Source organism: Ochotona curzoniae, unplaced genomic scaffold (assembly GCF_017591425.1).
Source record: "Ochotona curzoniae isolate NIBS_2020 unplaced genomic scaffold, NIBS_Ocur_1.0 contig_3498, whole genome shotgun sequence".
NCBI lineage: Eukaryota > Metazoa > Chordata > Mammalia > Lagomorpha > Ochotonidae > Ochotona > Ochotona curzoniae.
Genome location: NW_024465885.1, coordinates 40,258,343 through 40,274,444, shown reverse-complemented (window position 1 = coordinate 40,274,444; position 16,102 = coordinate 40,258,343). Strand labels below are relative to the sequence as shown.

General features: G+C 36.3%; 1 protein-coding gene across 9 annotated transcripts in view; it reads left to right on the top strand.

Moving 5' to 3' along the window:
- GRIK1 (glutamate ionotropic receptor kainate type subunit 1) overlaps window positions 1–16,102 on the top strand; it is a 410,134-nt gene that overhangs the window by 392,920 nt on the left and 1,112 nt on the right. For 6 of the 9 annotated variants that reach the window (XM_040980713.1, XM_040980710.1, XM_040980711.1 and 3 more), the window contains one exon: window positions 246–496. In XM_040980713.1, coding sequence (XP_040836647.1) covers window positions 246–496 — 251 coding nt within the window. Of the gene's footprint in view, window positions 1–245; window positions 497–1,828; window positions 1,986–16,102 lie in introns of those variants that run through there. The other 3 variants (XM_040980716.1, XM_040980714.1, XM_040980712.1) reach the window with 2 other exon arrangements.

Below are 16,102 nucleotides of genomic sequence, written 5' to 3'. Positions count from 1 at the left end.
GACAAAATTTTTAGTTTAGCTTTTTTCTTATTTAAAAGGAGTAGCCACGTACACCACCTTTCACTTATTCCCTTTTAAATCATTTAGTCTTCAGCACATAGGATTGAATCTTTCTGTCCTTTGTTAGTCCATTTGAGACTAGGAGTTTCACAGCAGTCATAATGTAGTTACCACTAATAACACATGCTTTTCAACATCTTCTTCAGCATTTCAGTGATCAATGTCCAAACAATTTCACTTCACAGGCTCTCCTTACCGGGATAAAATCACGATTGCTATTCTTCAACTACAAGAAGAAGGCAAGCTGCATATGATGAAAGAGAAATGGTGGCGGGGAAATGGCTGCCCCGAGGAAGAGAGTAAGGAGGCCAGTGCCCTGGGAGTGGAAAACATTGGGGGCATCTTCATTGTCCTGGCCGCCGGGCTGGTCCTTTCCGTCTTTGTAGCCATTGGAGAATTTATATACAAATCACGGAAAAACAATGACATTGAGCAGGTGAGTGATCACTTCCTAGAGCCGGGGTGGTTTGGGTTCTTATTATCTGCGTTAAGCTTCAAGTTATTTAAGATGTTTACTTGTTTTTCTTTTCTTTTCTTTTCTTTTTAACAATCTGTTGAATTAGATGCCCAGAAGAGCCATTTTTGAGGTAGAGCAAAGTGCTATTGAATCCCTGCCAGGTGCTGCTGGCACAGCAGCTCCATCATTTATTAATGAGAAGAAGGAAGAGCTTTATACACTAAATCCAATTAGTGCTATTTGGAGTGACAGTGCAGAAATTCCAAACCCAGTTAATTTCTTTGAACAGCTATTTGCTCTTAAGATCGAAATCCTTCCATAGAATAAGGAAGCAATAAATCCAAAATTGGAAAAGATATAAAAAGATAGTGGAGAGAAATGTTACCAGTTCTTGGGTATATATTTGAGACAGATGTACAAAATAATTTGTATGAAAATGTAAATGTAGTATTTGAAATTTAGTATTTCTTTGTATCAAAATACCATTTACAAAAGGATACTTTACCCAAAAAATTGTCACAAATATGGTAAAAAGTACAAAAACAATAAGATGTATTTGAGACTTTATTTTTCAAAATCATATTTAGGATTATAGGATGATTTCAATGGCCAACTATTTTGTGTATTTTTTTTGTAATAATTCACACTAGGGGCTCACTTTTCTGAAAAGATATTTGTTACACGATTTCTTCATAAATGTGTTAGGATACGCAAACTAAAAAGCTCCTGGCCATTGTGCTGCGTTAGATCATCCATTTAATTTGAACAAATTGTTGGAATTTAAGTTACTAATAATAGAGTAGTACAATTCCCTGCTGAAAACATCATGAAATATTTGATAATTTTTAGCAAGGAGTTTCAGATTTTCATTTTATGCTGGGCCCTGCAAATTCTGCGGTTCATTCTAATAATATGCTGTTGGACGCACTTTGTTTAAGTGGAAGCTTTCAATAAACACCTAAAAATTGAGCATCATTCATTATAATCTTTTTTATCAGAAAATCTTGCCCAGGCTTACAAAACAACCATGAGAACCTTGAGCATCCTTTTCTTAGATCTTGTCATAGAAAACTACCTTTAATTAAAAGGGAGAATGGGCTGGTCTGCTTTGCTTTGACATTATATTTGCTCTTGAAGTATATTGTTTTATGCAACTAATTTGAAAAATAGAAGCTTGTATATATTATGCTTGAATGTGCTTCTCATAATTGTCAACTTCATTTGATTTAGAATTTCATTTAAAACATTTATCCTTGCTTCTTATTTATTCATTTTTTTCTCTATTTTTTTCTCATTTCTTTTGCATGCAAGGCTTTTTGTTTCTTTTATGGACTGCAGTCTAAGCAAACCCATCCAACCAACTCCACTTCTGGAACCACTTTATCTACGGATTTAGAATGTGGCAAATTAATTCGAGAGGAGAGAGGGATTCGGACACAGTCCTCAGTTCATACTGTGTAATCAGTTTTTTTTTTTAAAAAAAAGTGTGTCCAGTAGAAATTGTTTCTGCTCATTAGTGTTGTGATGCTGTTTGTCTCCACGAAGCGCAGATGACCCTCATTCCCTATCCCTTCAGAATAGCAAAGTTCACATTATCCAAACTTTGAATTCAAGGCCCTGGAAGTTGATATGCACTGTGTGTTGACATAGGGACACATTCCACATACTCCTAAATATGTGTATTCATAGGAATCAACTCTGTCCTAAAAAGACATCTTAGTTCTATCTTCATGCATTAAAAATGAGGTCCTCTTTCCTGTAACAAAAGCAGATTCAGACTGTGAACTGTGCGAAGCATGAAAATCAAAAGCTAATTTTTGTGGACTTTCATGTTTGTGAACTTCCCCCCTCACACCCTTCTTTCTTCCTTCACCCTGTCACATACTTTGTGAAGATCTATTTATTTTAAATTACCCAAAGTCTGTAACTTTTCAGTACGTATGGACATAGCTCTATAACAATGTTAATTCTTCATTCAAATTCATTCTACTGTTTATACAAAGACTCAAAGACATCTTGGATTTCATGGAATTATAAATCATAATCCAGAAAAAGAAAAACTCAACTCTAGGCTTTTGGTGTCGACTCAGAAAGGCAACGCCTGAGGTCAGCGTCACTCAGGGACACCCAGCACAGTTAGGAATCACTCCTGGGCAGATTACATTGATGTCTAGGCTTCAAACAGTTGTTGGTATAATTAAACAATCTTCTGGAGGTTCAGTCTCTAAGAAACAGTAGTTTGTTTTTTGGTTTTTGGTTTTTTTTCCGAGCTATATGTTACTTTCCTGAAGAGCTAAGCAAACGCCAAAGCTGTGAACTATCCCACTACATCTATGGAACACACTTTCGTTCATGGCCCTGGCAATGTCTTTCATGAGATACTATTTCCTGCCCACTCACCCAGAATAGAGTAGTGGTTTGGGGGGACAATCTTTCATCGGCATAGCCACATTTACCCTCCTTTCTCTGAACTCATCATGATTATTAATTCATTCCAAGTGTGCTGCAGAGAAGGGCAAGAAGGAGAAAATAAATAGAGGAAAGAATTTCCATACACATTAGTTATAGACCTTTATAGATTTATTTCCCACCTGCATTCAACATGCTGTAAATAATTCCCACACTAACTCAACTTGGTGACACAGAAAGCCAATTGCATATTTAATTTGTTGTGACAGAGAATGTCTGCTGGTCCCTCTGGGCTTGTTTCTCCTTCACAATGAGCAGGGGCATTGAAGATGTCTTTCATTTTCCCTCAGTATGGGATCATGAGGTCTTTGTTCTCGTTAATGGGATTACCTGACACCATAGGGCTGATTCCCTACAATACAATCCTCAGAAGTGGAGACATGCTGTCTGTGTGATTCTGTGGCACTGCCTTCTCTTGCTTGGTTTTAAGTGATCTCCATTTTTTCCACCTTAAGTCTCTCCAATCTACCCTCTATTTCTCCAGTAACACATGTTCAGCAAAGTTGACCCTTGCCTTGATTCGTCATGGTCTTTTATGATTTCGTATGAAAAGATCTATAAATTGGACTGACATTTATTTACTGTTATTGTAGTAGAAACAGCCCACTGTCCTTCTCAGGTTAGAACTCACACTTCTGTTACTATTCACTTAATAGATTGGAAAATCACATTCTTACATTATTCTTAGCTTTGCATTTCATCGGTTCAATGAAACCACAAGCAACACAATTACATTTGTCCTAGAACAATTTAATGAATCAAAAACACTACCAAAATGTCCAAGTGCTCCTGGGTGATTGATGATATACAGACCATCAGAATTAACAATAACTAACAAAAAATGCCATTCTGCAGATGTCATCTTTGAAAAGTATAATCAAAATACTCAGTAAAAAAAAAAGCCTCATCCAAAACTCAATATTCACATACAAATTTGGACTGTATAGAATATTATTTGCTATTTTATGGCAGCCAAAATGCTTTCACATATAGGATACAAATTCCTTATATGGCATATAAATACGTTGATGATTTCAGTAATTTAATTCAAATTCACTAATACAGAAATAACTATGTCTAAGAAGAGACTTTCCTAAATCATCCATACTTCAACAAGCTGTAGTTCAAACATTGCTGAATTCCTCAGAGCTTGGATTTCTCAGCAAGTTATACTATGACATCATTTCTGGAAGGTAAAATTGTTCTGAAGGAATATTTAAACTGCATTTGGTAATCAGTGTTTCTCAAGTTTTTCACAGTTCAATAATGACAGAGCATAACATTGAGCATCCTTTACTGCATGGTACCCCCATGTGTTTGTCACATTAGAGATTTTAGTCAAGGCCAAAGAGATGTCAACATTTCTCAATCCAATTAGATCACTTAGCCCCCCTCTTTCTAAAGCATCTAGACACTTTTGGGGTTCTGCAGGTCTTCCTCCCGAGAATGCTCACATGATCATGTGCATCTCATGTTGCGAGAATATACATATAGCTAACACCATGCCTGGCACAAGACACCTATGCAGGAAATGAAATTTACTCTTTGGAGAAAAAAATTTAATCCTTCTGACCAAAGATACAGTTTGGTTGAGAAAGCAAGTTTACCAATGTAGACTTTCAAATTCTTTCTCTAACATAACTTTTCCTTGCAGAAGCATTAAAAAATCAATGGTAAGGTCACTACGGCCAAGAAAATGACTCAAATTGGCAACATTTTAGAATCTGTGCCAGAGATTCTGGACTTCATTTCTAGAAGTTCCAACGTAACTAGCTGGGTTGGGAAAATAGTAGAGACTCCTTCTTTTCTACATTCACTCTAATGTGTCGAAGGACTGAGAACCAATAACATAGTCCTAGATTTATGAATACAGTTGGCACCCAACAAATCATTGCTGTTATATTAATGCATTACTACTAAATGTAGAACAATTATTTCCAAGTAATATATACATATGTGTGTACATATATATATATATATAAAATACACATTTAACCTTTAATGCTCAATGGATTTCATGGAAAATTCACAAATAAATTGTATAACCTCTAGATAGAAATTTCATGATATTCAATTGATAATCGTCATGTTTAGTTCTGAAACATAGGATTAACCCTAACTCAGAATTATCAAATGTATTTTGTTGTTCTCCCTCCCCTCACCTACTCCCTTGAGTAGCCTCGATTAGTTCCTGTTACCTAGGTTGTTTATACTCTCCTTTTTTTCCTTATATTTTATTTCTCAGAAAAAAAAAAATCTTTGCTATAATATAAACGACTAACAAAATGGCACAGACTTCTCTCTCCTGTCCCAGGGGTTATTTTCAAGAAATTTTAGGAGAAAAAAGTTTCAAATACAAAAGAAAAAAATTTCATATTCTGTCCATATCATTCTGTTCTCAGATATTGGTATAAATCAGGACCCCTTGCTTCTACCTTTCAGACCTTCTCACTTCATGCAGTCTACAAATCTACATTTTTAATAAAGCAGCGAAAACTGTTCACAACACATCAGTTTTCACAAAAATTAACATGAATGTTTTCACCCAAATTAGGTCATACACTCCTCAGCCTTTCTTAAAACTATGTTTACCATACCATTTTTTTAAAGTTTTTGTTTTCACGTTGTTTTCCCCCCAACAATCAGAAGTGCTGCTATTGCTTTTCTTAAAAAGAGTTGCAAAACATGAATTTTCATTTAAATTACATTGAAATAATGGTTTTACTTTAAATTTTAAGGTAAACATGAATTTTTATTAAACAGCATCAGATCATCTATGGATTAACCTTTGCAAAAATATTATTTAAGGTTAGAAAAAGAGCAAGCAAGTTATTAAGAGACCAGGTAATAAACTGCACCTGCTTTACTTTGTGTCCTGTAAGTCTGCCTTTAATGTGACAGGGGAAAACATAAGCTTTATGTTGTGCCTTTATTTCAGAAATAAGTTATAGACTGGATTACCGTAGAGTTGCTCCACAAACCGGAGCTACCTAAGGAATAAATGGTGACTGGGAATCTTGTTAGGAAAATAAAATCAGTGATATGATTATGGACCTATCCAAGGAGAATTATGCCCAAAAAATTCACCGCATTTGAATGAAATTGAGTTGGGTCCCACATGAGCCACCTTTCCTAAGCAATATCACAATAATTCCAATTAGTTTTCAAGTACATGACCCTTACACTACAAAGTTCATTTCATATTAAGCAATTTTAAAAATCTGTATCAGCCTTCAAAAGCAAATGGACAGCAGAGTATTCATATGTGCTGTGCTAAAATCTGCCCATCTAACACTACCGAATGGCATTAATAATTTGCTCATATAGATAATGAAAAATTTCTGCGTGATGTTGCAGTTTTACTTGCCTTTAGGAACCATCTCATTATGCTCCTCACAGTTATGGAACTTTATGTGCAGGTGTGTAAGCATATTAAAATTACTTTTGCTTTCAAACAAAGATTGGTGTCATGGAAAAGTGGAATCTTGCTCAAAATTTCAAATTATTTCTATCTGAAAACATAAAGGCATTCTTAAGACAGAAAGTTAATATATCGGATTCATTGTGTGCATTTGCACCATGAAGAATATGAACTTTGTTGTTATCAATCCAAATATAGCTAATGAACTAAATATACAACTTGTGCCCTTGTCCCAACACAAATAGAAAAGAAAATAGTGAGGTCTAAAAGATGCAATGAAGTTACCATATTTCCTCTTAGCCATTAACAAAGCTAACTTAACCAGAATTGTCTCTCTTCAATTTTTAACCAGATGGGGGTGTGCAGACATAGAAGGTTCAAATATTCAGATTTATCTTCACTAAAAAAAGGCTTCTCTGTTCAGTGTTCGACAACCTTAAGTACTAAAAAAAAAAAAAAAAAAAAAACACTGTTTGTAAATAATTTGCCCAAAGGCAGCATACGTTCAGGTGCTTGAGGGATCTGCAGCTCCACTTCTGTGGTCTGATGCACTTATTTGGCAGGTGACAAGCAGAAATCTTTTTTAATCAGGTTATTATTGTAATTGTGCAAAGAAGACTTCCTTTGCCTGGAAACCCAACTCTGCGTTAATTATCAGAGATGACAGGAAGCAATTTAAGCCCATTTACAAATAACTTCTCTAAATATCATAACAAATCACACAGACTCTGAAGATGTGTGTGTAAATGAACAGGTCACACAAGAATCACATGCCAACAATATGAGGCCCACGTTGTAGCTAATTAGCAATGGCAAATTTACTTTCCACATTTGTAGAATAAGGAGGTTACATTTGAAGTTCTTTATCACTCAAGGTGCTGGTTGTTTTTTTTTTTTTCTTTCATTTAGGAGAAAATAGGAAGAACATGAAGGTACAGAAGCAATAAAAATAAAAACTTTTTGTTGATCTCTCTTTATTACCTATCTTTATTATGGCCATTTATCTCCCTCAAATACATTAAATTCTTACAGCAATAAGTAGAATTACTTTGCCCTGTCAGCTCTTCAGGGAAGAACAAGCCACTCTGGATATAGAGAAAAGGCCCTACCAGCACCTCAGGTGCAAAAGTGTGACCTTCCGATGAAATAGCAACAAATCACAGATACCGTGAGAGCTGCAAAAGTGGAGTTGTTTTTGGTTTTTGGTTTTACTTTCTGATAAAATCAGCCTTTAGATCATATGCTTGTTTTTAAATAAACCATATACTTAGGAAGCTAGTCAAAACTATATAACCGGTTACATACTCACAGTTCAGGAAAGGTGGAGATAAATAATGCTGGAGTAGAAAGTAAAACTCCATTCTACAAATAGAACTCAATTTTTTTTTTCTGCTAAACACAGGTAAGAAAGAATAAAGGAAAAGAGTAACATGATTTGTTTCCCATCATTTTTGTAATCCTGTCTTTCTTTCTACCATCAAGCATTGTACTTTTATACAATCCACCTACAAGATAGAATTGAGTCCAATTCCCAACTATTGAATTCTAAAGTAACTTTTTCAAACTTGTAGCATAGACAGAAATTTTGAAAACCATGGCTTTAATTATAATCTACATATTTACCAATTTTTTAAAGTTTATAATTAGCAAGAACCAAAGCCTAGAATATAAAATTTCTTTTCTTCCTTGACTAAAAATTTAGTTAATAAAGAAGAAAGACAGTTGAAAGGAGGTAATAAAAGCATGGATGATACATGAATCCCTCAAACAAGCCTAATGACTATCCCTAAATTCATTCCAAAAGTGAGAGAAACGAAAACAGAAATGTTTTCTGTGCAGAATGTAGCTCAGGAGATGGTGGGACTGATGGGAAAATCCTATACCCAACTGCCTATTGCACAGCATAATAAGTTGCCTGCAAAGCTTCACATGTTTTTCTGGATCCCAGAGGATGCCAGGAAAAGCCCCTCTTGCCCAAGGGTCCTGTGGAAATCTGAGAGAAATCAATAGACTAGAAGGCTTGGACATTTGCATTTCACATAGCAACCATGGTGGGATCGTGGGCACCTTAGGGGACATATCAGAGTCACAGTGTCTACGATCCAGTATATTGAGACGGGTTGATCTAGTCTCACATGCTAGGGGACATAAAAATCACAGATAGTGGCCAAGGACCAGATAATCCTGGGCCCTGTGGACACCTTTCCTCACCCCATGTTGTCCTTGGAAAAAAAAAAAGTAGGACGGGCAGAGAAATGTGTTGATTGGAGCGATCAATCAAAACATTTTGAAATAAAAATGAATATTTTTCAGCTGACAAGATCCACAAATGGAGAAACATCTAAGATGAGTACTCTTATTTAAAAAAAAAAAAAGTACGCCCACCCCCAAGAACTCCTCGTATTAGTTGTCCATAATGTACCATATGTCCTTCTGGCTCAGTGAACAACTGAAAAAAAAAAAACAAAAAAACATACATCAGGTACAACTTACCTGAAGGACAGAGAAATTCCTTGTAGGATAAGGGGCAGGCTAAGAATTGGTGGGAAGATTTTTTTTTTTTTTTTGGCTTTTCTCACTCTCCAGGGTGGTAAATTGGAGCAGGTCCTTTTCATAACATATCCTGCAAAATCAGTCTCTAGTGTCACACCTTCAGTGCAGAGAGCCAAAGAGAAACCAGAGGGCCAGGGAGCAAAGTCATGCTGGCCTCTGATCAAAAGACACCGTGGGAGTTTCCAACTGGAAATTGAAAATGCATTCCTATTCCTGCCATTTTTAAGCAAGGAAAGCTGCCTTCCACTGTAAAAACAATAACAAAAACAAACTGAGTTTCATTCTCCTTTGTAGTGCTCCCAGGCCAGAAAGCTTGAGCCTGCCACTTTGTATCTCCCCAGGCCCTTCAACCATTGATGTGTCTTCCATGTGGCAAAGGGGAGTTTTAGCTGCTCTCCAGGGCCCTCTGGAAGCTGTGGGAGAATCAGCAGGCAGCCTTGAGCCAGCCTGAATATAGGCACTAATGACATTTTTTTCAGAATTCAGTACCTCTTCTTTGAGATGGTAGAAGGAGCTTCACTTTCGGTGTGTTCTCAGTTTCCCTCCTCCACCTGCCAGGCTGATCTACCCCATGGAGTGCAATCCTTCCAAGACCAAAATGACAGACAGACCAGAGGTCTGAGATGCTTGGGCACTTAGATCAAGCTTTTCCCATCATACAGCTGTCCTTTTCTCCTTGAGAGAAGACACAAATCAAATCTATCAACACACTCTACCCTCAACCCTTTAGGATATGTCCTGAAAGGCTTATGTTTCATATTTAAAGTCAATCTTTTAGAATTCAAAGCACAAGGCTATTCTACTTTCAAACACCTGGCTATTATAATTAATAACTTCAAAGACTGCAATGTCTTCTGTAGATCCGCAAAAGTCTATGTGAAAGCTCAAAGCTTCACGTTTGATTCTTTTTTATTTTTCTTCTTATCGCACCCCTACCTGGAGGGAAATGCATATAAAATCCCTTGCTGCACCTTTGAAAGTGTGAAAATTGTTAGAATTTTGAACCGGAAGGGAACACACAGATCAATATTGAAATGTCCTATTGTCTCAATGTGAACTTCATTTCCCAGAGCTTCCTGTGAAAGCATCCATAATGCTGAAAGAGAAACGACCTACAGACCACTCTCTGCCGGGATTTTGAATAGCACTGGATAGCTACCCCTGAAATGAATAATTCCCCTTAAGAATTTTCCAGAAAAATAAATGTCAACATGGATGGTCCATGCCATTCCACAATAAGTTTATCTTAATAGGAAAATAAGTTTCTAGAAAAAAAATCTCTAAGTAGACATAAACACAAGGGGGATCTTTGTGCTTACTGTATCAGCAATAACCTCATGTTCCCTCAGGTATGTGTTTATGGTTTGAAGACCTCAAGTAGGGGAACAAGCATTCTAGTGCATGTGTTGGTGCTAATAGAAAAGCTTAAATCTAAGATAAGTAAAGGTAAAACTGTTGACACTAGATCCCAGGGTAAGAGCAAAATTAAAATGGGGGAAAGGAGAAGGTGTAAACAGAATGCTAAGAGAGCCAGCAAAAAAGCAAAAAAAAAAAAAAAACCTATTACAGTCGAAGAAAGGAAAGACGGACTTTCAGGTTGACTTCCCTGTTGGAGTTCAGAGCATGGAATGTACGGGGAAATGAGGTCATTGTGCAGAGGCTGTGAGTCATTGGAATATGCACAGGTGAACAACCTCGGAAGTTTTACCTCCATGTTTATATTTTCAGCATTCCAAGTTTCTTGGCACAAACACCACAGATGAATTTCAGCTGCCCCTTTGTTTTGCAGGCACGAATCAAAATAAGTACTAACCTGGAAGCTCGAACAGTGATTGATGCTCAGCACGTGTGATGTACTTTCTACCCATTCTGAGGATGGGTGCCTGCCAGGTGCCCAGTGGATTCCGAACACAGATAATGCAAATTCCAGAAAAAAAAAAAAAGCAAATCAGAGTAAATGGAGCCCAAATCCTAGACCTAGAATATTAAAACATTACGCAAAAATACTGTCCATACAAATATTCCAAGAATTTCCTCTATCTTCCTTCCCATGGTTTCTTGAAACCTGAGCTATACAGTCATCCCATGAGAAAGTAAATTCTGGGTGCAACAGGTTTGTTCCCATAATACATTTCATAAGTTAAAAAACATGTGTTTGAAGATGTTGGTTCCATTCCTCATGTTAAATAAACATCTTTGAGACACTGACTCCGTAGAATGACAGTCACTTAACCAAGCCAAGAAAATAATGGTAGTAGTAGCAATAATCTCATTATTTTTCAGAAATATGTTCCCTTGATTCTTGATTCTATGATTTGCTGAAAATAGCTTTCATAGAGACTTAAAATTATAGTCTGCTTTCAAATTCTAAGCGGTTTTACATAAGATGACAGATTCTACATCTAACAGTGATAACAGTTTGACATGCATCCTGCTCATTTGTAAGTAATACGAGATTTTATTAGACAATGTCACAGGGTACTTTCTGTGTCTGAATAAGGAACCTAGAAAATTAAAGGAAAAAGTTACGCAAAATTACATTATTAGCTAGCACAGAGCTTCTTGAAAGCAATAAGAAAAAGTTCTAAAGATGCTAGTACGCACAGTTGTTCCTCATAAATGTCTCATAAAGCACCAGTGAATGGATAACTGAATGTATAAACGTAGTTACAATGAGAACTGAATCTGGCATTCACCATCTGTGACCAGTGAGCAACCCAGAAATCCTACAAATCCTGGTTCTAAACCCAGAAATCCTGCTTCTTTAGTGACAATCAGGTCAAATTCTAACATAACTTTAAAAATATATATCAATATAAATAGAATGGTTTTCATGTATTACACAGATAAAATTCTATCAATAGAACCATGCTTCTTCCCTTCCTCCTTCCATGTAACTTTTTTAAACTTCTCTTCTGGATCTTTTTTTTTCTAAGACAAAGTAAAAATAACGTATTAGCACTTCCCACCTTCTCTTGGGCAATAATTGCAGCAGGAAGAGAAGGTGAGAAGGTATAATTTATGCTCAGGTTCAAATCCACAGGAAATCAAAAAATGGGAGTTAACCAAAAGGAGGTGCCATGCAGCCCGCAATTAGGAAGAGAAAGCAACCATAAGGAAAGACAAAAACAGCAAAGGGGGCAGAAGGGGAGGGAGAGGAACCCATGAGTGACACATCACACACAATGGAAGCAGAGAATGACTTTCTTCAAAACCCAAATTAACAGTTCTTCCTCCTTGAAAACCAGCAGAGATGCAGCTCAAGTTGAAATCCCAGGAAGAATCTTTACAAGATGCTGCCATTTCTTAACCTCTGTTACTCTAGGAAAAAAGATTCTCACACACACGCACGCACATACTTTGTCTTTGGACAGTGTCAGGCACAGCATAAATGCCACTAGCATAATTTATTACTTTAAATCCATTTGTTCCTGAATATGTATCATCATATGTCTTCTTTATAAATAGGTTTAGAAGCACAGAGAGATTTTTAAATGACAAAGGGCCCAAAGTTAGCTTTTATTTCCTTCTCGAGTTTGCATGCCTATTCCTCAAGAAGTATGACACAAGTCACGATCCCTATAACTCCTTATATCCCGAATATGTTATGGATTGGCCAAAATAAGTAATAACACATGATGAAATTTTATGAATCAGACAAAGATGGTATATCTAAACTAAAACATTAGTATAAGTAACTCAGAGAAATCGTAGAACAGAATGGCATGCAAAGGATCACCTCTCTTTACATTGTTTCCCCGTATAAATCAAGGAAACAGTGAGTGCCACAGAGTTCAAACATTTTCACTGTGATGTACAAAATTTTATTTGGGAGAAAGCGTAAATATAATCTGCCAAGTATTTAACTACACGTTTTATGGCAATCAGCTCATTAAATTTTCATAACCAAGGGTTCTGTCGCTCTCTCATTTTATACATAAGGAAACCAAGTCAAAGAGACAATAAACACTTTACTCAGAGCAATAGTATTATTTGGATAATAAGCAGCATAGCGGAAATCTTAACCCCAGCGTTCTGATGCCAAGAGCCAATGCTGAAGGATCTTTACTGGCCACATACACACCCATTGAAAACTGTGCCTCCAGAAATAAACAGAAGATGCAGGAGCTAGATTAGTGGAGAATCCCAATCTACAGGGTCACAGACAGTGTCATGCAGTAGCTTTCTTTGCTCCTGTTACCGCTTGGAAAAAGCAGCTGGATTGATGTCCTCATATTTGACACTTTGCAATGCTATTCAAGTTGAGTAATTTTAAACTTTCATATCTAAAAAAATGATCATATGGCTTTATGACAGTTGGAAGCAAAGTGAGGCTCAAAATGAAATCACCATGACCAAAAGCAGAGAACCACTGACAATAATAGAGGACTATAATATTGTAAACACATGGGTGAAATTAATGGGAGGGTGGCAATTTGGAAAAAGGGGAAGAGAAATCCCAGAGTCTATGGAACTGTATCATGGAATAATAAATTAGTGATTTTAAATAAAGAATAAAATGTTTGTAGTATCTTAAGGCAGTCTAAACTTAGAGCATATCTTTTTAAGCAGAAAATGTAAGCATTGTAGCTATATTAATGGGATAAAATCTATGAATGCCTCTCTGCCCAAAACAGTCAAAAAAAAAAAAAAAAAAAAGGTTTGAATGATTCCTTTCCCCATTGAATCTTTCATGGAAGCCACACCTTGAGATTGATTGTAGCTTGTTTCAGTGTAAAATAAAATGGGAAGCCAAAAATCAAATATTTGAGAGTAAATAAAGCAGAAAGACTGAAACATGTTAACATGCATTCTTTTGACAAAACAATTCACACAGCTTTTTGTATCAACATGAGAAATGAGAATCAAGGTGGAATTATAAAGTTTCCAGGAGAAGTACTGTGCCAAAAGAATGAGTTCAAACTAAGTTTATCCTGGACCCAGCAATTTGTTATAGGGAATAAAGCAATCACCTGTGAGGCTAGCAGACCACGTGGTACGGGTTTGTGTCCTCACTGTTCCCCTTCCAATCCAGCTGCCTGTTATTAGCCTGGGAAAAGCAGCAGAAGATGCCAACGATTTGGGCTCCTGACACCCACATGGGAGACACAGATGAATGGGCTTTTGCCCTTGGACTAGTCTCATACTGACTACTACAGCTCCTGGTACCTTGGGGGAGAAATCCGTGAAAGGAGAACCTCCATCTCTGTTTTATCCCATCTCTCTCTAACTCTGACTTTCATATAAATAAATAAATAAATAAATAAATAAATAAATAAATAAATAAATAAATAAATAAATCTGTTAGAAACAAAAGAAATAAGTGAACAAATACAGGCTGCCCCTCTTAGGGAAGTTATTATTTAAACTCCCTAATGGTAAGTTTATCTTTCAAATAACTCTCTAATAAACATAGATATAAGGTTTATATGTGACAGTATTTGTACATGTCCTGATACGCCCTCCTTGCCTTGATCTCTTCCTTTCTTCCGTGTTTTCAAATGTCCTAAAACCAGAAATGACATGCACTAGAAAACCTTCTTCCACTGAAAATAATTTTGGAGGAGCTTTCCAAAGCCCTATGACAACACTACCTACCAAAATAACAGGATAAAATGTTCACTTGACCTTCTCAGCAACATACATAAACTTCACAAGCAATAGTGCCAAAATATCATTATATGTGATGTGTAATACATTTGCTTTCACATTTTGATAGGAAATGCAATAAATTATTTCAAAACTCTTTCTTTGTGTAATATTACAATCTCTAAATTTACTGAAGCCATCCATAACTTATCACTAAAAATAAAATTAATATGTAAGATCTGAATCTTCAATTTGCAATACTAAAATGAAATCCAAATATGTCAGAAAAAAAGTAAAAATCTGTATGCAAACAAATATTTTTCCTCTGGCAGCCAAAAGTTTGCACCTAGAACCAAAATGTATGCATTTTATTTTCAAATGAAATCAAAACTCATAAAGTTAATACTTATCTAAACTACCTTAAGTTCTTTTGGGAACAAAATGAATCTAATCTCTGTATCTCTGTCTCTCTGTCTCTCTCTCTCTACATATATATATGTATATGCATGTATATACATATTTGATGTATATTCACAAAAAATATATAAAATTTGGAAGAGAGTTCCCAAATGTTGGTTATCTCCCCAAATGTCTGAAGCAGCTATAGATAGGCTGATAACAGAGTCCCAAGCTAGCAACGCAATCCAGGACCTTTTGTTTGTGACAGGATCCCGATTAGATGAGCCATTACCATGACCTCCCGAGGTTTACATTAGCTGGAAGCTGGAGTCAGCAGGAGCTAGATGTGGGAATCCATTCAGGCACTCTGATAAGCAAGGCAAACATAACTGCCAGGTTCCCGTCTATTCCGTGGAGCATAAGTTTTCAGAAATGCACACTAAACACTGATGGGCAGGGATCACACCAGACATGGAGTACTTTGCAAACACAGGACACAAGTTTCTTCTTTTAAGGCATTTCCAAACTAGAGAAACCATCTAAGGTTCTACCGTCATTTGACTTCCAGCCACATGTCTTGTGAGCTAGAACAGAAGCAATAGTTGACCCTCCATAAACTTTACCAAAGTCTTTGGTTTCTAGTAAGATTTTTTAATGGTAGAAAAACACCTGAGACTAATGCTCTTAACAAACTTCAATCCTATCATAATAGACTACTGTCAATGCTAGGTAAAATGTTGTTCAGCTTATCCCTAGAATCCATTCATCTTGCATACTCAAACTTCACACCCAGCGACTAGCAGCCACAGATCTTCCCTCCCCTAACCTGTGAAGAGGCCCTGTCCACCATGCCTCTGTAACAATATCAGGCAATTCACATCAGTAAAATCATCAACTTTTTCTAGTTTTATCCTTGCTTATCACCAAAAGATGTCTTAAGAGTAACTTCATTTCAAAATTGTTTTACAGAACCCCATTTATGACTCAAGATCATATATTCCATAGAAAATAATATGACAAAGTATGTTTTATGTAACCATTTATATACTGTGCACGTGAATAGACATAATGTAATTGCACTGGAGATATACATAGATTCATACATATCATCTGCATATGTATAGCACTTTATATTCATGATGCCATTTTCCTTC